A 24,922-nucleotide genomic window follows, 5' to 3' on the forward strand; every position below is an offset into this window, starting at 1 on the left:
GAAGCGGTGGCGGGAACCCCTACCTGTGGTGCACTCGACGCTGCGGTGGCGGGAACCCCTACTTGTGGTGTACTCGACGATGCGGTGCTTTGCACATTGGTCAGGATGGCAGTCCTCAATTGTGGCATAGAGTCTAGAAGGTCTTTTACCTTTATTTGCACCTCCATTTGCAAGATTTGCCCAATGATGTTATTTTCCGCTTCCGTACGGGATGATGTACTCGCCACCTCGTTGTCCCGTCGTTCGGTCGTCATCTCACGTTCAATATTGGCCTTTGCCTCCAGTAATCTCTCCTTCTCCGTACGGGGGTCGGGATAAGTGGCTTTTTTCGTCTGGGCGCAGGTGATAGCCAGCACTTCTTTCTCACCAGTCTTCTCAGCCTTCTCAATGTTGAGGAGATTAACCCCTGCCTGCGGGCAATTTGCGTCCTCGTGGTCGCTTGGCCCACACCAACGGCAGAGGTGCTGAGGGGTGGCTTCCTTCGTGCAATCACGGGCGAAGTGCCCCCACTGATTATAGGCCCTACATTGGATAATTGGCCGACCCTTGGCGTCATACTGGATACGGCTTCCGTTGTTGTTATTGTTGCTATTCCTTCCGCCGCCGCGTCTGTTGTCCCGGTATCCTCCAGATGATGCTGTTGTGTTAGTATGTTGGCCGGTACCCGCTGGTGCGGATGTTGTGGCCTGCTCCGTGAACAACACCTGGTTCATTTGCGTACCTCGAGTTTTCATGTTGTATGGGCACTCCTTGGTGGAGTGTCCCATCACTTGGCAAATCTCACAGAATGCCTTCTTTTGGCAAGGACCCTTTGTGTGCCCTTCCTCTTTGCACTCAGTGCACCATATGTCCCCTTCGTTTCGACCAGTGCTTCTCATTATTTTGAATTCCTTTCTCATTCGCTCCATGTCTTTTTGGAGCGCTTGCACCCGTTTGCCAGCCTCGTCGTCACTGCTGCTTTCCTGTGAAGAGTCATCGTCCTCGGATGAGGACTTATTACTTTTCTTCTTCTTTGATGTTTTGTGTTCGCTCTCCAGGTCCATCGCCCTATTATAAGCGTCATCATATGACGTCGGGGGTACAATTTTCATCTTCCTCCGTAGGGAGGATTTCAACCCTTCAACGAACCATCGTTTCTTCAATCCATCTGCGGGTTGGCTTTCCATTTTACCCAAGAGTTCTTTCAGCCTCCGACTGTATGCCCGTACTGTCTCCTTAGTACCTTGCTTGGTACTGTATATCTCTGTCACAATTTCGTTGTCATCACGAAGCAACCGGAACTCCTCCGTGAATTCCTTCTGTAGGGTAGCCCATGTGGCCACTTTTTGCTTATCTACATCGGAGTACCAATCTATGGCAACTCCTCGTAACGTGGCTGGGAACTGCTGTACCTAGTCATCCTGGTCTGTTACTCCGTTGGCGGACCAAATGGTTTCACATGTACGGCAGTGCTGTAAGGGGTCTTCCTTGCCCTACCCTGTGAACTTTGGCAATTTTTGTTTACTCGCCATCCCACCGTTGGGTCTCGCTCCTCTAATTCCTTGTGTACTTGTACCTAGCGATCCTCCGCCTCCTGCAACTGAACCTCCACTCGTGGGTCCTCCGGAAAAAGTTGCTGACACCGAACCAACCAAATTGCCTCCCGTACGGTACCCTTGTGCTCCCTCGGCACCTTCGGTCGTACCGTCACCTTCCGGTGTCTCCCTCCGGTTGGTTGTCTCCCTCCGGTTTGTTGTCCTCATTTTTTGTTTCCAAAAATGAAGGACTACTACCATGGTGTTTTTGTGAAAAAATGAAAAATTTTACTCTATGGCATGCTTCCCGAGGCAGAATTATGACTAATCCTTGGACTGGCTTAATCCTCAGTCCGTTCTCGAACTACGTTTCGAATTTCGTCTAATTCTGAGTTCGTTTGCTATGCCTTTCCTTCAAATTCGGGTTTTAAAACCCAGACTGCAGGTGGAGAATTTTCTCCAAACTGCAAGTTTTAATGATATGCATTGTTGTGGTCTTTGTAGGGGAATTTTTGATCACTTACATATGCATTTTTTATTTCAAATATGTCACTTGTAATTTATTTTAAGTTTCCCATTTAATGTTTTTATCTTTTTATTGTTTTTTGGTCTTTTTTTTAGTTAAAATAGGGGTTTTTTAGCTCAACTGCAAGTAAACATGCAGTTTGTCCAAAAAACCCCTACTTTAATGGGTTTTACATGTAATAGGGATTTTAAATCCCCATTACATGTGTGCAAGTGTTTAATACTTGTTGTAGGGATTTTATTTCCCCCTTACAAGTATTTTTAAAACTTGCAGTTTGTTTTTCAAAACCCGATTTTAGCATAAAGTTCATTTTTGACAATTTTTTAAACTTGTCATTTGTCCAAAAAAACCCGATTTTGGCTTAATGAGTGAAAAGTGAAATTTTAAACTTGTCATTTTATTTCTAAAACCCGATTTGCTTCCTTTTGAAGAAAATCGAACTTGTCATTCATTTTTCAAAACCCGAAATGCAAGGATGAAGCGATTTTGGACTTTTTCAAGGCGAAATTCGTGGATGAATCGTTGGATGATGGGGGCGTTTTGAGTTTGCATCCTATCTTCTTGCATTTTTTGACATCTATCATGCCATTTCAAAGACAAATCCGCTGGTTTTTACCCTAAGAAACAGCAACTGCGTTTTTTTTTTACGTGCCTCATGAATGCCACGATTTGAGCGGTTAAATCTTCAATGTTGCCCACACTCCTAAATCGTTTTGGCCTTTCTTCCTAAGGCGTGGAGGGTAAGAAAGGTTTCGCACCATTTAATGGTGCATTGAATGTGCAATATGCGATGAATGCCACGTTTTTACAAAAACGTGACTCTCTCTTGGCTGCGTGTTTGATCCTTTGGCATTAATATCTCTTCAAACACCTTTGGTGTTATTATTCCAGCAAATACCTTGATCATTTTGCTTCAACAAACCCGAAAGGAACACTTTCATTGGCATTTTACTCTTGCAAGTTTAAGATTGCTGCCATTTTTGGGGGCATTTTCACAAAAATGTGATAAGGGTTTAATAGTTCAGTTTTGCTTCTTCATCTCAAGAAGTATTGCATTGTTGGAGAAGCATTTTGATTTTCCAATCAAGGTATGTTCTTCCTTTCTTCTCTTCTTTTTATTATTTTCATGTCTTCTTCATTTTTCGTTTCTTGTTACGTTCATTGAATGTGTTGTTCTTCCCTTAAAATTGGTTTTCATGAAACAAATCTTCCCTCTAAAATGCAATTGTTAAATTGCACTATTCTTCTCAAAATTCTATCTTAACTTGTATTCGAGATTTTTAATCTCGATTACAAGTTCGCTGGAAATTCTTGTTCTTCCCCTACGGTTGAGAGATTTAATCATTTTTGGTTAAATTTCCAGGCTTGAAAAATGTGAAATACCCCTCTCTTGCAAATTCGGGTTTTGAAAACCGGATTACATGTTGAAAAGATCTTCCCATTTTCATGAAAATGACTATCCCGGATATTCCCATTTCTATCCATCCACGCTCCCCATATCCGCACTTTTCATTTCCATCATTTCCCGCAAGTCAAAACCCCATTTTCCATCCGTTTCTCCATTTTCGAATTTACAAGTATACTTGTATTCGGGTTTTAAAATCCCGATTACATGTATGTACTTTCCAACTTGTATACTTGCGAAAATTCCCCCAAGATCCGAAATTGGTCAAAGTCAAGATTTTCCCATTTCTACATGTCTTCCCTCTTCTTCTCACAAAACCGTGAAATTCAGAGATCAAAGTTTTACCCATTTGAAAAAAGAAAAAATGATATTTGCAGCTGATTATGATGTGGCCTTAACCCTTTTAAGTCTTCATCACAGCATTCCAGGTTCGCAATCAATGTCAGATTTGCCGGCATCGCCAACTCCAAAGAAAATGAAATACAAATATGACAAATACCAGAATGAGATTGCACCTTCCCAGGTATCTTCTCCATTGGATCGTATCAGGGATACAGAAATAGGGCACGTTGATATGGCGGAATTCATTCACAGGGTAGAAGATCCACAGGATAACAACTTGCAGCGGCTGTTGGACAGCCATATCCATCATGCGTCTTCTTTCCCAGTGGCTGCCCTAGAACCTGAATTTATTCTTGCATGCGCCCATCATTTTGACAAAGAGTCAAGAGTCATAAAAAATGATGATGGTGAAGCCATAATTCGTCTTGATGCGGATACGATCGAGAAGGTCTTCAAAATACCTCCTGCACCTGTTTATATGGAAATCACCAAAGAAAGTGCAGCAGAGTATTATGTGAAAAGAGAAAAAGATTGCAAGCGCCACATCAATAAGTGGATTCATGAGCCACGTCCTTCCTTCTCAAGATGGGCAAAGTTGTACCGTTGTGATTTCAAGTGGGAGATAGGAGACACCATCACTCTTCTCAGCAGAATGTTAGGCCTTGAGCACTCTAATGTCTTTGAGCCATGGATGTATCAATTCATCATGTTCATACGGCAGTCGCATCACATTTCATGGGGTGAAATCATCAGCGATGCTTTGTGCGAACAACTTGCAGCAGTTCCTACCACTATGACCTTCTTTATGAATTCTTATTTGGTATATTTAGCAGCATCACTTAGACACTTTACAGGTCTTTCTACCAAGGGTGATCGTTCGCTCATACCAGTTTGGGAATATTATGACCAGCTGCCCTTGAAACCTAGCAGACTGCATTTCAGAAGAGTCCAAGACGCATTCTTTGGATATTTTATGTGTTAGTTTGACATGGATCTCCGAAATAAACGAGTGTCAGATGAAGCATGGGTCAAGGTATCTGAGTATGGCTGCTTATTCTTGCAATTTCCCACCTTCACCTACATGAGGATTGGGTGCTATGATGGACAACCATACATGCTTCCAAGATACCCGACCGATAGAATAATTCTTATGGAGTTGGGAAGACAAATTATGGCTGTTCATACTCTTCAGTCTGCTAGACACAAGGTCGGAATGGGAATCTCCAGCACAAATCCATTGAAAATTGGTCGATACTCCCTTGTCACATCTGTGAAGGCTAAGGCCATGGAGGTTGAATTGCAGGAAATCAAGCTTAAGAGGTTCAAACCTAGGGCTGATTTTGATTATAGAGGTATGAAGGAAAAGATCAAGAAATCCTTTGTACATGTTCATCGCATTGAAGACATCTGGGCAGATCTCCGCACAGAAGCTGAAGTCCTGAAGATGGATTACTGCAGGCTCACTGTTGAGCAAATTGTTGACTTGAACTTGGCAGATATCCCACAAGGGATGATTGATGACGGGCGTATACTTGATCCTGAATACATTTCACGGAGGGTTGAGGAAGCTCCACTTCCTTTGATTCAATGGTCACATAAAGAGTGCGTCTCCATTCTTGACAGATTTCAGCCCATCTTGGCCAACACTAACGCATGGTTGAAAAGCAATGCTGTTAGACTTATCAAAATCAAGGTTGGGAAGGAAGATGATTCTACAGGGCCTCTTGGACGGAAGTCTGAGATCCAGATTGATAATAAGGAGGGTGCTTCATCTTCAAGCACAAGGATCAAACTACGAGTTAGTCGTGCAGTAGTGCTTCCACCTGAAGAAACAACTACTCGTGGGAAGGAGAAATCGCGGTTCCATGTTCAGGTGGTTGATCTGGATAATCCAGAAGAGGGGCAGCAATCTGATGATGCGCCTAGGTCTCCAGTTCTAGACACGCCTCACGAGGTCATTCCTCCAGTTTCCATTGAGACGCCTCTTTCTCCTCCTGATTTGCTCATTGATGAGTCTCCTCAGAATGCAGTTCCAATTTCAGCATACGAGCCTTCTCCTGATCAACAGCGAGAAAGTATGTTGAAAGTTCCTGAAGATATTCCCATTTGCATTCAGTTATCAGAAATTGACACTTCCACTTCTGGTTTTGAAGAATTCATGAGGCAATCTTCATGTCCGTTGGTAACTGAGCAAAACATAGTTGCTATTCAAACAGATATTCCTCCCAGGGCGACCACAGTGATTCAAACAGAAACTGCTTCTCCTTTGCCTACAGCTGCTATAGGAAGTGAGTTGATGACTTTGCCTCCATGGCTTAGTTCTTTCACCCCGAAAAGAAAGAAGCAAGAGATCTCACCTGATGCCTTCGACTACCAGCAACTCAAACAGTCCAGATCCAAAGTTGCTAAGAAGGCGAAGACCATTTCCAGGGTAACTGTTGATAGCAACAAGATGAAGGTAGCTGAAATTGTGGAACCTATTGCGGATAAACCACTTGAGGAAATGTCAGCTGCTGATTATAGGGTTACAAAGGTAGAATTGGGCAAGCAAACACATGAGGTTATTAAACATGATGCTCAGTTTTCTGTTGCTTCACTAGTGCAAAGATGTGACGATCTTCTTGCTAAGAAAAACAAGCTAGAAGAAGAAAATCGACAGCTCATGACAGCCATCCATAAAATCACAAAACCTGCTGCCGAAGGGAGTAACTCTATTGGTTCTTCTGGTTCCCAAGAATCAATTCGTGGAGTGGAAAGAGCTGCTCAGAAAGTACAAGCACTGGATTCCTGGGTTGATCAGCTTCATGATCAATGCGTGCAAGTTATAAAAGACATTTTTCAAATAATGTCTAAGCTGGAAACCATTGAGGAGAAATTGGATCAGACTTCTAACACTTTCAAAAAGAATTTGGAAAGTGTTGAGAAAAGTCTGGCAATCTGGCGTACCATGCCCCAACAACAGCTGAATATCCTGTAGGATCACGCCATCATTTCTTCCAGGGTCATGTACTTGGAATTCGAGGAACTCATGGAAAATAAAACTCTTGTTCTTAAATCCCTCATCAAAGAGATCAGCGATGCAAGGAAATTCCGGGATGAAATTTATCAAGGTATTGTTTCACATTGTGAAAGGGTCTCTTGCAACATAGTAAGTCAGGATGGAGAGCTAATTCCAGAAGAAGAGGTTCTTGCAGATTTACAGATGAGGATTCACAGTGAATGGAGAAGTGAACAATTCTCAGCAGTTTCAATTCAAACATTGATGAAACACCAAGCCTTCTTGCATGAGATTCAGTCCATCTTGGATAAAGACAATTCCGCGCTTCTCCGCTGCCACGACACTATTGTGAAGACTATGGTAGTTGCTAAGAACACTCATGAACCGAATCCCGAGGAACTACAAGCAAGCATCCGGAAGTTTCAAGGATTCATGTCTTCACAAAATTCAACTTAAGTGTTTTTCAGCACTTAGTTGAATCTTCTCTCTTTTTGTAATTTCTTAGTTGTAATTTTGTTTTAACAAGATACATGTAAAAGTAGTTTATGTAAAATGCAAGTTACACATTACTTGTACTTTTGTAATTACATGTAAGTTAACAACAAGTTGTGTCCGATTAGGACTGTAGTTAGTTAGAATAACTCTTAGTTAGTTAATGAAGTCTCAGTTATTTATTGAATGAGTCTTGGTGGTTGAGAGAATCTCTCAAGTTAGTTAGGATCCTCCCACCTTTTTCTCAAGGCTCCTATTCTATAAATACTTGAGAGGTCCATTGTAATTTTTATCTTTTTGAAAGCAAGCAAAAACTCTGCCAAATTTACAGCAAGAAGTCTTTGAGCTTATGAATGTGAATTGAAGGTTTTGGAAGAATAATAAAGAAGGATTACTCAAGTTTTGAGTCTTTGAGCTACATGTTTGAGTTTGAATCTTTTTATTTCTTCTATGCAAAGTGTTTCTAAAGGAGCTTAGTCCAATCTGATTTGAAGTCTTTGAGCTGCAAGTAGAGAAGATTAATTAGAATAGGAAACTCTCTTGAAGGAGCAGCAAGTCTTTGAGCTTGCGTCCATTCTTGAGGAAAATTATTGTTTGATAAGAAATAGCAGCAAGTCTTTGAGCTCGCATTATTTCTTGTCTTTATGTTGAAAGAATAGATTATTCCAGTTTTTGAGCTGTTATCTTTTATTCGTTGTAAATTTTAGTATAGCAAAGGGTAGATAGGACTTCCAATAGTCAAGTCTTTGAGCTTGATATTGCTGTCCCGTCCCGAAGGAAGTGACGGAAGTCTTTGCGCTTTCAGGAAACTTCATTTCCTTTCTCTCATTTCACTTGAAAGTAATTACTGCTGTTCATATTCAATCGCTATCCTTTTCTGTGAAGAGAAAAGGATATTGTCTTTCTTAAAAAAGAAGGAAGACTGCTGTCCCATCTTGTTTTTATTTCAGTTTTAGTTAGATAGGGGGAGCCTTCCCTTAATTAGGAGAGTTTTTACTCGTGTGCTGTGGTTGAAACCACAATTTTGTATATTTCCCCTAAGTGTACAAAATTTTCAACCAACACGGTTGTCCTCTGAAATGGACAAATTCTTTAGCAAGTCTCTGGTAGCGTCGATCAGGTTTAGACTTCGCCTTGTTTGTTCCACCAACTCTTCGCGGCTTCTTACCCTACGGTGGTATTCTGGCGAACTGTAGAGTTCTCCTTCGGCACCCTCCGTGACTCCTTCTGGCAGCCCTACAACAGTGTAGACAGTGTAGTTCTCTCCATCTATCTTTGCCTCCGCAACCTCCGTGACACCTCCTGGGTTCCCTTCGGGCAACCCGTCGGCCGGTCGTCCCTCGGCAAGTTGCCTTAGCCTACGCCTTCATTCTATCTGCTGTCTTAGATTCAATGCGGTTTGTGCCACTTCCCATTCGTCACTCTGTATCTTTTTATTTTTGTGCTTATTTAGTCTATTGGGCATAAGTCAAAGGTTCAATTTCCTCCTGGCCTGGCGCCATCTCGTTCCATTTCCCGTCGGCTGTTCTCTTCGTAGCGTTGCAGGATTTGTTGTCGTCGCTCTTCCTGGGCAATCTCCTCCAGGTGGGCTTGCTGTGCCAACGATGCCTGTGCAAGCAGCCGGGGGAGGTGGTTCATTAACCGGTTTACTGCCGTGCCAGCGATGCCTGTGCAAGCAGTCGGGGGAGGTGGTTCATTAACCGGTTTACTGCCGGGCTAACCTCCAGCGTTGTCCACACGGCACTTGGTGGGATTTCTGCCTTCGCCGCTTCTCGTCGAACGTATGTCTGAATGGCTACCTGGAGCAAAATCGAAAATTCTCGCGTTGCCATGTCTTCTCCTGTGTAAAGTTCTGTCCACGCGTCGTCGGCCTCCGGGTTTACTTCACCAACGGGTAGGCCCATTGTGTCTGTGCGTCATCCGTGTCTTCCGTTCCCGAGTATGTCTAGGCAACGGCGCCAAATGTTTGCCCTCTCGGGTAAACGGTTAAATGCAGAAAGTAAATGCACAGAACATAACGGAAATATATTAAATAACCAGCCTCCGTATTAATTCCACAGTCCATGTACAATAAGTGCTTATAACATTACATCTGACATGACTAACATGATCCTTTCTAAGAAAAGGTACACAATATATAATACCCGAAGGGGTGCGACACAACCGTCGCGACTCCAACTACCTACCCGTCGGCCAACTAACTGACCGCCGTAACTCATTAATACCGATGACAACATAAACATAATATAACAACATAACATAATGATTATTCCCGGCAACAACAATTTTATTATAAAACTGCCTATGGGTCCCGCACAAGATTTTTTTGTGGACAGTTATGTCCAACTGCCAAATTGACCAATTTAAAACCAAATAGTGGCAGGTAAGTAGAATTATGGTTGGTTGGATAACTGAGAATTGATTGGGCATGGGTTAAGGCTGCCAGCTTTTGGATGGCAGGATGCAGCCCTTGGATGCAGTCAATCCTAGCCTCTGATTCAATATTGTAAAAACTATAAAAGACAGAGGTCTTTCTTTTGTAAAGGGTTAGATGGTTAGATAGTTAGACAGTTAGAGAGAATTTTGTAGTTAGATTTTAGAGTTAGAATAGGTTAGGTTTTAGGCATAGCATAGAGATGCTGCAGAAATTGTTGTAATGGCAGCTGAAGCAAATATATAAACATTGAAATATGGTGTTTATTGTCTTTGTTTTGGTTTGTTTGCATGGTTTCTTTCAGCTGGTTAATTTTAGAGTGCAGGGATTTTAATGGTGAAGTGTGGAGGGGTATTTGATGCATTTCTGGTTCATACCATTGGGGGTCTGCTGATTGTAGGTCACCGTGCATGGTTAGTCTGAACCCAAAATGTGCTTAGTTCAACTGCAGGTGTTCGTCTTACGCTGCACCAGAATTGGGTGCCTAAAACGAGTGTCTCCGGTCTGAAAATCCTTCATCCCTTGGAGCTTGCATCGTTTTTGTCTAGTTGTGAGGGTATCTCTGGCAAAACAAGAACTTGTCTATCGAAATCTGTCTACCCGCTGCATCAGCTGATATCATCCTTGTCCTTAGGCTTCCTAAACCCTTCCCTTTTTGATTTTATTTTGTAGTCTGAGAATCACAGCAGACCACCTTGTTGCAAAACGTAAGACCCCTTGTGCTCCCAGCAAAACACATCGATCACTGAGTTATCCCGCAGTCAAGACCTGACAATCAAAACCTTGAGGTCGTCCCCTTTGATCAAACGCAAAAAAACAGTATAGGGATTTCTTTATCTCAAGAGAGGATAGGATACTCAGCGAGTACATTCTATTCTGCGTTGGCCAGATGGAACCGTAGCAATGCGATTTCACACACGTTAACAAGTCTAAGCATTATGTAAAAAATATGTCAATAACACATTAAAAAATATTATATACAGATTAAACATGGCATAAATAAAATTAAAAAGATAAAATAAATCTACCTTCTGCAATTCCAACATCGAGAAACTTTTGAAAAATGGCTTGTAACATATGGTAGTTTGTCAGAAACATTTGGATTTCCTCACCCTCTTCGTATATTTCCTTCACCCACTCTATTTGAGTGCCAATTGCTTGCATCACCAAGTTGAGGGAGTGTACGGTGCATGGTGTCCAAAAAAATTGCAAATATCTTTGCTTAACTAAAGCACTTGCAGCCCTACAAACCTTTGCATTGTCCGTAATGACTTGGACAACATTTTCATGACCCACCATATCCATGGAATCAAAGAGGATTCTCGAAATGAACTTTGCATCGTTTACTTCCCCCTCACAATCAACTGCCTTCAAAAACATTGCCCCTTCGGGGGACACTGCAATAACATTAATTAATGGATGGTTTTTCGCACTCTTTGCATCCATTAGAAATAATAGAATCACCCGATTCAACACATGAATCTCTAATCGGTTTTAGTGATGTCTGTACATAATTCTTCTCTCTTGCAAATAAGCTGGTGCATACTTTTTCATACCCAAGACTTGGGAAACCAGAAGGTGCGTTATTGATTGTTGTAACTATCTCCCGCTAGTATGGTGATCTTACCAAGTTGTAAGGAAGACCATTGGCACAGATGCAACGTACAATTTTTTGGTTTGCAATATCTCTTGCTTCCATTTTAAATGCTTTGTCCAATGTGCCTCTTTTGTGGGAAAGATTGGGATTTTCTACTTCATCTTGCATAGCGGGTATATCCAAGAAAGGATGATGGGAGGCGTTTTCTAGTAGTATATGATCTTTAGGGTAAAGTCATTGGTGTTTTTCTTGTAGATGGATTAGCTCTTAGTTTTTCTCTTGCTATAGCTTGATCAGTGTCTTCTTGTTCTCTAATGAATCCTACTATTTATGTTGCAGACAACCCTTGCTGATTTGGCCAAGGCCACAAAAGTGACGTCTCACTTGATAATACGAGCACCTATAATTGGTGTTACAAAAATTACAATTCCATTCATACCCCCTACCTCCTGGAAGTTGTTGAAGCATTATAGTGTAATTCCATAAAGGAGATCATCTATCAACTTTAAATTTTTGGTTTTGAGTCTTCTAACCGCCACCTGTTAATGCATGGTAGCTTCGGTAAGATAAATGATTGAATGAGAGATAAATGAAGTCTCTCATTCAATCATTTATCCTATCGATAAACTATCAAGAAAACTTCAAGCTATTTCATTTGATGATCATTCCTCTTTTGTATATATCCAATCTACAACATCGATAATCATATCATAGCATGTTATATCGGTTTGCATTATTACTGTGATCACCGATGATTATCAGGTTAACCATGTATCCCGATTTATATCAGATATCTTCTCAGCAGCAAACAAATAATGATTATCGAATTGTTACCGGGTGGCAAAGTATGCACCGCTTAATATATAACTATTAGTTAGTGATTGGTGTCGGTTAACTTAGACACTGATTGACATCGGTTAATATGCCACGCAAACACCGATTGACATCGGTTAAACATACCACGTGAATACCGGTTGGCATGGAATGCTAAGTTATGTAGACCCCGATTAGTATCGAGCTGGTGATTAATATAAACACCGATTGATAGTTATATATCAAAGGGTGCGATCAAGTAGTGTCTTGATTGGTCATGTCCACAAGACATGACCGATCAAGGCACTGCTTGATCCTCCCCTCTTGCATATATATATCAATCGATATTTGTGAAGAGGATATTGAAATCGATAAATACTCCTCTCACCTGCCATACAAAAGAAGATAGTCAGAGTTATAATATAAATAGATAATACATAGATAGAGAGAATACAAATTAGAATACATCTTGCATATTGAATTGAAAATTGAACATCACTTTACACCACCCACTGAACTCAAACTTGTTGCCATTTTTTTTCTTTTCTATTATAAGAAATTAAACATTTTTAAATTAGAAAAATAAAAAATGCAAGATTACAAAATGTAAAAGCTAATGGAAGTATGAGAAAACATTATAAAAAAATAGAACTTGTTTATCTTTTTCTTAAAAAATTCTTCATAAAAACCTTGAAAAAATTGGTTATAAGATCAAAGAATAGGGTTAAATGCTTACCTTAGATGCTTGAATCTACTTTGTGCAAGCTCTCTTCCTTAGTCAAGAACTCGATGGACGATCTCCTTTGAAAATAATTAGTTGCCCTTCAAAATGCCAAAATGAAAGAAAGAGAATGAATAAGCAAAGGAGATTGTTTTAGGTTTAAAATCTATTAAAGGGAGGCATATTAGGTTTTTTAAATTAAAAAAGGCAATTTTTTTTTTTGTTTATTGTTTTAAAGTCACTTAAAAATAACTTAACCCGACTGCTCACTTGGGTTTGCTTGGGTGTGGCTCAAGTGTGCCCCAGGGGCCCCAGGTTCTTTGTGGGTTTGTGAACATGGACCCACAGAGAACTAGGGGCCCTTGGGGTGCACCTGTTGCAAACCTGGACTCTGTTTGGGCTTGGGCTTCCATACCCACGACCCTGGTATCTTAGTTGTAGACACAATCCATTGTCGTTAACAATGATAAAGATGATTCATACATAGTAATAAATTTGTTAACATTACAGATTGAGAATTGAATATGCAAGGGTTTATGTTTTGTCTTAGACCTTCCATTTTGTTTCTAGTATAGCAACCTAGTGATTATTCTTTGATGCCACAATTTTGACAATATTTTTACCACTATTGTAGATGGATACCTTTTAATGAAAAGTCAATTTTCTTTTCTTAAAACATTCAAATTCGTTGGTCGGACACATGTAGAGGTGAAATTTGGCTTAGGTTCACTTGGGTTTTTTTGGGCCAAACCCATAGGTTGTCGATAGGACCCTAGTCGAACCCACAGAGGACAGGACTAGGAACCGGACCTAGTTCAAATCAGAGTAGGATATAGGGGCTGCAGGGATGTTTGCCACATACGGGTAGACTATTAAACACAGAAAGTAAATGCACAGAACATAATGGAAATATATTAAAGAACCAGTCTCTGTATTAATTCAACAGTCCATGTACATCAAGTGCTTATAACATCACACCCAGATACGACTATGATGATCCTACTTTGAAGGAAAGGTATGCAATATATACTAACCGAAGGGGTGCGACCAACCGTCATGTTCAACTGCCCTTCGGGAAGACTAACTGACTGTCATAACCCACAATTACCGAGGACAACATAACATAATGATTATTGCCGACAACAAGGGAAAGGACCCAATAACCTTGATATCGGTGAATGATATTCCGAATGAGCCTATCCTTGCCTTCTATTCCATCGTAGAAAAATGTTAAATTTTCATTAGCTTGGTCTAGGATTTCATTTTTGTATCCCATTGTTGTGTTCTCTCTATTAATTGTATGGAGGAGAGCAATGAAAGAAGTATGTTTTGAACTATGATGTTTCCGAGTTTATTTATTCCTAACAAAATTCACTCCCAAACAATTGGATCATAAATTGTTAAAAATAAGAAAAAATAGATGAAATAATAATGACGTAATATTTAGTTTCAACAAATGGATGTGTATGTTCATAAAGGGGTGTTGTAATCACCGACACATTTGGTAGTTTCATCATTACAGATTCTATGATAGCTTTATGATAGATTATTTGGCATCATGACATAGTGGGAGCTATTTTAGAGAAATCTTTTAATTCATTAATCACAATGTTACATGAAGTTTTTGGGACGATGATAACAAGGGATGGGGGGTTGCATTTCCAAGATGGGTTTTTGGGAGGCCATTTTAGAGGACAATAAGGGATGGCTGTTAAAAAAAGAAGGAAAATAAAAAAAATAATGGAAATTTCAAATATTCATCTGACAACATTGATACGGTATTCATCATATACATTATAGAACCTTAATATATAAATATTATAGCTGAATTTGAAGAGGTATTTTACTAATTTGAATGTTTTCTCTTTGCATTTTGTTTGTGTTCTACCTTTTATTTTTATTCATTTCAGATCTATAGAACAAGACCTAGCTATTTTTGCTATCTCTTTGTGAACATATTAAATTTTTTTAATCTATTTTTAGCTGCAAACCCTAACTATTTTTAATTTTTTGCCTAGTGTGAGTCTCAATAAAAAATCTGCTTGCCAAGTCCAAGCTAAGTGCATTTTTTGTAAAATGAGAGGTATACTAAAATATATAGCTATAATAGAGAGAGGGATCATTAGAGAAGTGTAGATGGTAGATTATGGAGAGTTGGAGAATAGATACGTGAGATAGTAATGCACAATGTATTTAGGGAACTTTCTATGTAAAGTTTCTTGACAGAATGGTTGTATGTCAAGATGTAATCTGCATGTTCGAAGTAATATAATGGCTGATCATCAATAATTGTTAATCTTGTGTCTGAAAGGATGTGTATTTTTTGTTGTGAAGGCAATTGTATAAATTTTTATACTATCTTTGTATACATTGTTGTAGACCATAAATAAATGCTGGCTCACGATGCTTTAATTTTTCTACTCTCTTAGAGTAACACCAGACGGTGTTCTTAAGGAGCTATCATGCCTTAGGTTAGAAGGACCTACATGATAGGTTGGTGTAGAAATTCCTTTGCTGGGTAGTTGTGGTCAAGTAAGATTAAGATAACTACTAGAAGTGAGTTGCACGCATGACTATCTTGGGTTCTACTACACATCTCAAACATATCCTATTTTGGGATGTGGTTTTCATCTTCTTCTTTATTTAGTTGACATTTAAATGTGATTAAATGAGTGCTTTAGACTGTTTCAAGTTTAAAGTGGTGATTTCGTAGTGGAGTCAAAAGAACCTATTTCCTTATGTGTATATTGTTGACAAAATAATGAGAGAATGGAGAAGATGGAACTTTCATATTTAATAATATAAAGAGCATTGAAGATAGTTGAGAAAAATAGGACAATCTTCTTTCAAATATCAGTTAATTGCTTTAAAAATTTGAACCGTAATAGTATCATTTCATTTGTGTTGGTGAAGAAAAACCACTACAGTAGACTTACAATGCAATGAATTTTGTTAGCAATCTATGATTTTTAACCTCATAGATTGGGCTTTCAAATATGCTAATTCTTTCTCTTTGGTTTTGGTTGGCCACAGTTTGATAAAGAGGGTTCAGTTTTAGACTTATGTTTGAGTGAGCGATGGGTGGTAAGTTTCTTATTCTTTATTACCTTTTACTTTCTTTGTTTCCTTTGTAAATGTTGTGATTTTCATGTGAAGTGGATATTCCAGGTCACAAAACTTCATGAACTTATTGATTTAGTAACATCAAGCTATGAGAGGTTTTCCTATGGAGAAGCTGGGCGTGCAATCTATGAATTCTTTTGGAGTGAATTTGCTGACTGGTATGGATATTATTTTATTTAGTTTTATATGTAGATAGAATTGATGTATATGCTGTATTGTTAGATTTTTTGTTACTGTTCCCCAGATATTGTACTAATATTTTCTTAGATCTATTGAAGGCTTATATGTATTTATTTGTAAAATCATTGCTTTTGATAGGAGAACTACATTTTAGGGTTCAAGTTATGAACCAGGTTAACAAGGTGGTCTTTCCTCCCCATGTTTTATTTCTTTCTACTTTTCCTTATCGGTCCATTTTGACCCAAGAACATAGCCTATGGTTTCCAATTTATATGTAATTAGATTGATGTATAATTAGTATGCTTGTTTTAGTTAAAACTGACAAACATAACTGGGTATTAAAATGGACGCCCCCATATTTGTATTGGTACGTATTGACCATGGTAGGATAACTCAGTAAGTACTTAGCTGACTTGCTGTAACTTGTGATTTTTCTAGCTTGATATGCCCAATCTACTCAAACTCTTGTGTCGAGTTAGGGGTGAGTTAGGTCAAATGCTCAATTAGTTTATACGTTGGACCTAGTCCAGATTTTTGCTCAAACCTGAGAGTTTTTCTGTGGACTTGCTTGGCAATAAGTTATGACAACCCACACTAATTTGAGCATTTTAGTTCATGTTTTGATATTTTCAATCTTAATTGTAATGTCTATACTTGGAAGCTGTCATATTTCCAACAATTATTATACATTACTGAATGCATTACCAATTTATTATGCCCTTTTTATAATTAATTCTACATTTCATAATTCATGGCATTCTATATTTATGATCTAACCTTGTTACTACCAAACCCTAAGAGAGGAAAGGGTGATTATGTTGCCAGGGCACTAAGAAACCAAACTACAACAGGCTTCCTCAAGGTTTACGGCTGCAGACTCTTACCCCATCTCAGGATAATACCCAAATTGGTTGGAATTAGACTGTCTCTCCCTGAGCACAAATCTAGCCCATTCTCCATAGGCATTAGCAGAAAAGCAAGGATTAGGCTATGAGTATACTTACTTCTCATGTTTTATGAATATATAAGAATTTTAAATATGACTGTCATACATATTGCAGTCTATATTAATATTACTATTAAATTCTGCATACGAACATTATCAGGCGTCATATATTAAGCACATCCACATGCATACCACCAAGAACAAGATGTTATTACCTGTAACTTAATAACAGTTATGATCTGATCTGATCAATGGTGATGTCACTGGATGCTTTTGATTCCTTTCGTTTATATCTCTCAATGTGAGGGAGAGATCACACCTCTTCATCATGTATGCCCTTTGGCAAGAGACACACCCTTTCACCATTAGCACCCATTGAAAGAGTGTAACTCTTCATTATTTCTGCCCTTTGAAAGGGACACAATCTTTCACAATCAGATCTGCACTTCTGATTCCCCAAATTATCCCTCTCAAATGAGGTTCTGTTCTCTCTTATATATCTCATGTTTGAGGGAGTCACAACTTTTCATCCCATATTTTTTGACCATTCATTAATTTAATAAAAAAATTAGTTATATTTAATTATATTCTTTTATATTTTAATTTTAATTTTATTTTTTTTCTTTTGAATTTTAATTTAAGTATTATTATCTACCATTAAATTCTATTTCAAAGTGGGGACATTACATTATTTCACCTAAAGTTTTAATACTCGGACTCGCCACGGACTCGGCAGCCCAAAATTTGGACTCAGACTCGTGAAAGGACTCGGCAAAACAAAAAACCGTAGTTTTAAAAAAGAAACAAAAAGAAATTAATGCATTTAGAGAACATAAGAGCCGTAAATGAAACATTACGCATGTCATAATAGTCATATGATCTCCGAACACTGAATATTTGAAATTTCATCATTCATACTCTTAGTTTCAAACTTTAAAATGTACAATAGCAGCATAAGTTTATAAATGTTTACAAAATTACATATAATGATATGTCGAAATGTGAAAAACAACATTGAACAAACTAAAGAGAAGACTACGTCTTTCTCTTACCAACTCTAGTGAAAACCAAGGGAGCGACAAAACTAGACGGTCTAGTTCTAGGAGTTCAATGTGGCTTCTCCAGCTTGCCAAAATTAGGTTGACGGTAGCACCACTTGCTAGGGTCTGACGGTGAGAGAGATAGGGGTAGAGAGATAGGTCTATATCTTGGAGGAGAGAGGAGAGAGTGAGATAGAGAGTGGTAGAGAGAGGGGATAGAGGAAGAGTGATAGGGAGATAGATAGGTCTAACATTCGGGCAGATAAAGCGAGTGAGATAGAGACATCAAGAGAATTCTAATAGGAGCCTATTGATTGCTGAAATTTGACTAAGTGTGAAAATTTAAAAGATCTTCTAAAACCTAGAATTTGCATTATAACTCCTAGAGATCTGAAACCACTCTCAAACATCCTGCCAATATATACATGAAATATAACTTAAAGTATAAGAAATGTTATATTTCATGTATATATTCTAATGAAAAGAATGAGACTGACTTGAAAAAAAAAATTTACATAATTTTTTGACGTGTTTCCTCTCCTTGTTCAAACCCTACCAATCTGTTTTCAGCAAGTAAGAATGCCAAATGAGCGAAAAATGAAAAGACAAACCACTTTAAAACGTGGCTGGGCGTGCATGCTGGCCGAAGTGAGTCTATGTAAAAAACTTGTGAGTCCGTATAAAAAACTCGCATGAGTCCATGTGAAAAACTCACGAAGCCTTGCTAGGACTCGGCTCGTGAGCCCTTGGTGAGTCGACTCAGCCGGCCAATGGACTCGCGAGTCCGTGGCAAGTCCGGTGAGTCTTAAAACTATGATTTTACCCAATAGAGAACATCTTTAGCATCCACATGTAATAACCATCGGCAATTTTTTCTATTTATATTTTGATAACAAGAAGGCTTAGCACAAACATTCCAAACAATGATATTGAATAGTCAAAAATTTCTGTTAAAATGTTAACAGTGCTGATACGAATCACATAATAACAACAACTTCTTACAACTCCAAATAGCAAGAAATAACACCAAACTGGAGTCCATTGCAAAATATCTTTTATGAGTGTTGCAAAATGTGATGACTCAGGTCTGAAAGCTTTTGTTCTGTTCTGGAATAACTGCTTAATATGCTACAGCCAGCCAAACAAAGGCTGTTGTAAGTCAAACACAATCACATAGAACACTCAGAAAACACCCAAACTGGCAAGATTTCCTTCCCCAGTTGTCAAAGTGGTATTCTTTCCCAGCACCTCTCCAATACACCTAGGTGGACTGAAAGTGGCAACTCGCAGATTTGAGAATGGAATCAGCAGCCAATTCGGCAAGAAACAGTGTATTGTACAGCCCCCAAATGATCAAACAACCTCATGGTTCACCTCCTAACACCTGTAATCAACTTCCGAACCACTAGACACCATTAAACAACAACAAAGGAACAATAGAAAGAGAGTGAATCACACTCAACAACTAATGCCAAGCCTGCAGGTCTGTATATCCTTGGTACAACAGGTTCAAACTTTCTCTGGCCTCCCTTAGAAGCACTCGAAATATCAAAATGCAACCCCCACTTAATTGTGAATGGCATTTATTAGACTAAAACGCATTGTTTAGCACGCACAAGTCCTTAAAAAGGTAATGCTTTGCCTCGAGTTTCCTATGCCGTGTTCTAGGAGATCTTGTATATGGTACCGCCTTCCTATAAATTTATTTAATCTGCAAATAGCATCAAAAAACCTCTTTGCAAGAGTTGCCCAATTATGAGAATCACAACATACACAACCTCTGTTGATTTCAAAACCCTATCATCAACTTTTCCCAGTAAACAAGCGTAGTACGATGTGCTTAGAATCCCCTCAAGAAACGCTTCAAACTCACTATAAACCCTCTAAAAGAAATGTTAATCTAACCCCCAAAATTGGAAGTTTCGTTTTGCACACTAGTGATTCCTAAATTAAAATCACACCCACTAGCTAGGGGTTATCTTTCAAATCCGAAACTAGGAACCAAATGAGGGTTTTTCGTCCACAAAACATTTTCAGAAAAACTTGCAGGTTCAATCCGACAATATTTCAGTATGAAAATATTCAACATATGGGCAAATCAGACCCCTCAACCTCATTTTATAGCTTTGGAGGAAAAAAGCAATTTGAAATGATATAATAATTCATTTTCCCACTAAAAGATCCTTTTGAATTTTGAAATGACTTTTCATATGCAAGTCCCCCTCACTTTTCCCTATACATCCACTTTGAGAGAACATAAAGTACATTTAATAAAATATAATACTTAAAGTAAATAATTTGACATTAAACATTATAACAACTGTATATCTTAATTACTCCACCCAAGTTGCGAAAAGCATTGCCAAGGCATTGGAATCCAATTATGATTATGACATAATGTGATTGAAGCAGTGAGATGATGACAGGTGCCAATTTGAAGACTAACTAAAAATATGCATGCTCTCAAAGAAGTTTGGAGAACATTCCAAAGCTCCGAAAACACTTTTGAAAGTGTCACCACAATTCAAAATGCTAGCACTAACTAAGCTCGATTCCACAAAGACAAACTTTGAAATACTGAACCTGCATCCTCCAAGATGTTTGGAGTTCTCCCCAACACACCTAGAAGCTTATAGGAAAATTTAACAACTGGCCCATTGTAATGTTCCCAATTTTAATAAAGTGACTTCATTAAGTTAATTAATTAAGTGGTCCTAAATTTTAAATAATCATAAGGACTTATTTAATTAATTAATTTAATTTTTAAATAAAGGGGCCCAAATTAATAAAATAATAAATTATTGTCGGCCTGCTTGTAACCCTTTGGGAAACTTCCCAGAGCTCTTTATAAGGCCGAGTTTGGCATAGTTGTAGGTATGGTAAATTTAATATTTTCTTTGTATTTGCGAATTCCAGTTGGACTTTGGAACTGTGTAGTTTCGGAGGTGCAATATCCTCCCTATTCTGTAATCGCAGTTTCGATGGTTAGCAGCCACCCTAGTCTTCCGTTGGAGACATCATTTCTAATATTTCACTTTGTACTTCATTGTCGGATCTGTCTCTACTGTGTGGAATATAATTGCAAATATCTAGTTCTTGGCCATTCAATGTTGTTGGTGAATACTCTATCTTCACAATTCATTCCCATATCTGCAATAATCTCATCGACGGAGGAATTATCTACGGTTGGATCCTTTAGTGGAAGTAACATTTTCGTACAAAGTGTTTGGAAGTGTACGACCTACTTTCCGTATGAGTAGAACTTTACATCCGAAGCCGAAGGGTGTCAAGTGTCGTTGATTGAGGGCCAAAGGTGTCTTGACCTCAAGTGCTTCCCTCGGGTACTTTGCCTTCGAGTATACTTCCCTCGGGTACTTTGCCCTCGGGTAATTGCCCTCCGATACTTCCCTCGGGTATTTGCCCTTGGGTACTGTGTCGGTAGAGAGCGCTAGTACATCACAGTGGTACATGATGTGTGGTGGAAATTTGGGTACATTACAATGTGGTTGGATCCTTTGGTGGAAGTAACATTGTCGTACATAGTGTTTGGAAGTGTGCGGCCTACTTTTCCGTACGAGTGGAACTTACGTCCGGAGCCGAAGGGTGTCAATGTCGTTGATTGAGGGTTGAAGGTGTCGAAGGTACTTTGCCCTCGAGTGCTTCCCTCGGATATTTGCCCTTAAGTATTTGCCTCGGTAATTGCCCTCTGGTACTTGCCTCAGTAATTGCTCTTGGGTACTTCCCTTGGTAATTGCCCTCGGGTATACTTCCCTCAAGTACTTTGCCTTCGACTATTTCCCTCAAGTACTTTGCCCTCGGGTATTTGCCTTCAAATACTATGCCATAAGAGAGCACCGGTACATCACAGTGGTACGTGACCTGCGGTGGAAATTTGGGTACCGTACGGTTGGGTACATTACAGTGGTATCAGAGCCAAAATCCTGCTAGTCTGTGGAATGCCTGAGATGACTACAAAAATGGAAGAAAGGATAATGAAATTGCTGCCAATAAAATCACCAAGTGGTATAACAAATATCAAAAGAGGAAGAATCTTCTAACATTTCAAGAATATCTAGTTCTAATAGGAAAAAGTATACTTGTGCATGAGGGGGTTATCAGAATCTTTGATGAATACTCAAGCGAACTTGAGGAGATCAAGGCTACCAAATCCTTTGATAGGTACTATGTAAGGAAAAGAAAAGGGGAGTTGGATCCTGAATGAGGAATTCAATCAGAATCAAAGAAAGATGAAGACAAGTTCACATGTTCACCCCAGCGACAAGAGGATATGGACAAGCTAGAGACAACAATTGTCCCTTTAAGTGGAGAACACTTAAACTTTCATGATGACTGCAAGGATGAAGATGTTTGTATGAATTTTGACAAGCCAACAATGGTTGATCAACTTCATGGAGATGCGAACTCTAGCAATGATCCCTTTCAGGAGCAATCTCTACAGTTGGTTGAATACGAAGTTTACCTTTTGGTTAGGCATGAGGCGTGCATGATTGTCATCTCTCCTTGTGAGTGGCATCTATGTGAAGAAAGCAAGTTGGAGTTTGATGAGTTATTCTACAACTCCAAGCAAGGCAATGTTTATATCAAAGTGGAGTAGCGCAAGCTGATTAGGGATTTGCAGGTGGTGCTCGCAGTCATGGTGCGGCATCAAGCTTTCAACGTATACGGCTACCAGCATCCGTGCATGGTTTGGGATCCCAGAGCTTGTCAGATGGCAGATAGTTACGAATTGCTTGAGGACAAGCAATCTTTGGGCCGAAAGGACTGTAATGTCCCCAATTTTGATAAAGTGACTTAATTAAGTTAATTAATTAAGTGGTCCTAAATTTTAAATATCATAAGGATTTATTTAATCAAATTAATTAAATAATAAACTATTGTCGCCTTGCTTTTAACCCTTCGGGAAATTTCCCGAAGCTCTTTATAAGGCTGAGTTTGGCATAGTTGTAGGTATGGTGAATTTAATATTTTCTTTGTATTTGCAAATTCCAGTTGGAGTTTGGCACTATGCAGTTTCGGAGGTGCAAGATCATCCCTATTCTATAATCGTAGTTTTGGTGGTTAGCAGCCACCCTAGTTTGCCGTTGGAGATATCATTTCTGATATTTCACTTTGTACTTCATTGTCAGATCTATCTCTAACGTGTGGAATATAATTATAAATATCTAGTTCTTGGCCATTCAATGTTGTTGGTGAATACTTTGTGTTGACAATTTATTCCTGTATCTACAATAATCTCATCAACGGAGGAATTATCTACGGTTGGATCCTTCGGTGGAAGTAACATTGTCGTACAGAGTGTTTGGAAGTGTGTGGCCTACTTTTCCATACGAGTGGAACTTACGTCTGGAGTCAAAGGGTGCTGAGTGTTGTTGATTGAGGGCTGAAGGTGTCGAAGGTACTTTGCCCTTGAGTGCTTCCCTCGAGTATTTTCCCTCAGGTACTTCCCTCGGTAATTTCCCTCGGGTATACTTCCCTCGGTAATTGCCGTCCGGCATTTCCCTCGGGTACTTCCCTTGGTAATTTCCCTCGGGTACTTTGCCCTCAGGTATTTCCTTTGAGTACTTTGCCCTTAGATACTGTGCCGTAAGAGAGTGCCAATACATCACAGTGGTACATGACGTGTAGGTGAAATTTGGGTACCGTACGGTTGGGTACATTACACCCATAGTGCACAAAACAATATTGCTAAAATTGGGGTCAATCAATACTCACATAACAAAAACATGCTAAGAGAAGGGATTGGATGGAGAACTTATGGTGCCTTCAAAATTCGAATGAGTAGGTATCTATTTATGTTTTCTTTTTTTTATTTGGAAAATAGAAAATTTGATGGGCTACATTCCGCTGCTAGTCATTGCTCCCCAGCCCCAACAATCATATCCTAACACTTTTCTTTCAATGTTAAAATCATTTATCTCATGTTCAACAAAAATGAGTTGTAAGAAAGACTCTGCGTGGAAGTATAGAACATTGGGTGCTTTTAAGGGTTGAGCTTGTTGTATTCAATGTCAACATCTCATGATAGGTGAAATTGATAGATTAAAATACCACCTTGCTGAAATACCTGGTCATGAGAGAAATGGATGCCCCGTCTGACAATTATAAGAGGAAAAGAATGGAAAAGAAAAGGATAAAGGAAGTAATGGTAGCGACAATGATTTTTTTATAAAATACTCATTATTTTCTTTTCTCTATTGATGAGAGTTCTATTGTTGTATTTCTAGTCATCTTCCTTCTTCATAAACATTGAATTTCTTTACTCCATGCAATTGTTTTATGAGCACAACCTTCACTTGAAGATACTTTTTGAAATTAAAAAATGCCACGAGGCTAGGATTGTAGTGGCCAACTTTTCGTACTATGATAATTTACCTTCCAATGTGGTGAACAACCCTATTGAGAAGGGATGGTGAATGCATTGATACTTACAAGTAAGAGGTTTAAGACTCCAATGGCGAGGGATTTGAGTGGGCAATTGCTAGAGGATGCATATAGAATACGTAGATTGTGATTGATCATCAAAAGATAGTATGGGGGAGAAAGGGTTGCAACATCTTATCAAATGGATAGATAAATGGGCACACTAGAACTCTCCTTAACTCTTTAGTTGCTTCGTGTGTCATATTGGTGTTTATGAATTCTAGAGATGCCTCGTATGGTGACATAAATATTGAGACTTTGTGTATCTATTGGATGGGGTGATCCAAGAAGTTGGGTTGAGAATGTTGTCAAAATTATTACAAAGAGTGCAACAACATATGTATTCATTG

The 24,922-nt window shown here is 39.0% G+C and overlaps 1 protein-coding gene across 4 annotated transcripts in view; it reads left to right on the top strand.

The window, feature by feature from the left end:
- Positions 1-24,922, top strand: part of LOC131061526 (valine--tRNA ligase, chloroplastic/mitochondrial 2) — a 304,617-nt gene that overhangs the window by 214,570 nt on the left and 65,125 nt on the right. For all 4 annotated transcript variants that reach the window (XR_009110548.2, XM_057995258.2, XM_057995259.2 and 1 more), the window contains 2 exons: positions 15,876-15,926; positions 16,011-16,123. Coding sequence is in view for 3 of the 4 variants with exons in the window: in XM_057995258.2 (XP_057851241.1) it covers positions 15,876-15,926; positions 16,011-16,123 (164 nt within the window). In the remaining variant the exon portion in view is untranslated. The remainder of the gene's footprint in view (positions 1-15,875; positions 15,927-16,010; positions 16,124-24,922) is intronic.

This window comes from Cryptomeria japonica, chromosome 8, assembly GCF_030272615.1.
Source record: "Cryptomeria japonica chromosome 8, Sugi_1.0, whole genome shotgun sequence".
Lineage (NCBI taxonomy): Eukaryota > Viridiplantae > Streptophyta > Pinopsida > Cupressales > Cupressaceae > Cryptomeria > Cryptomeria japonica.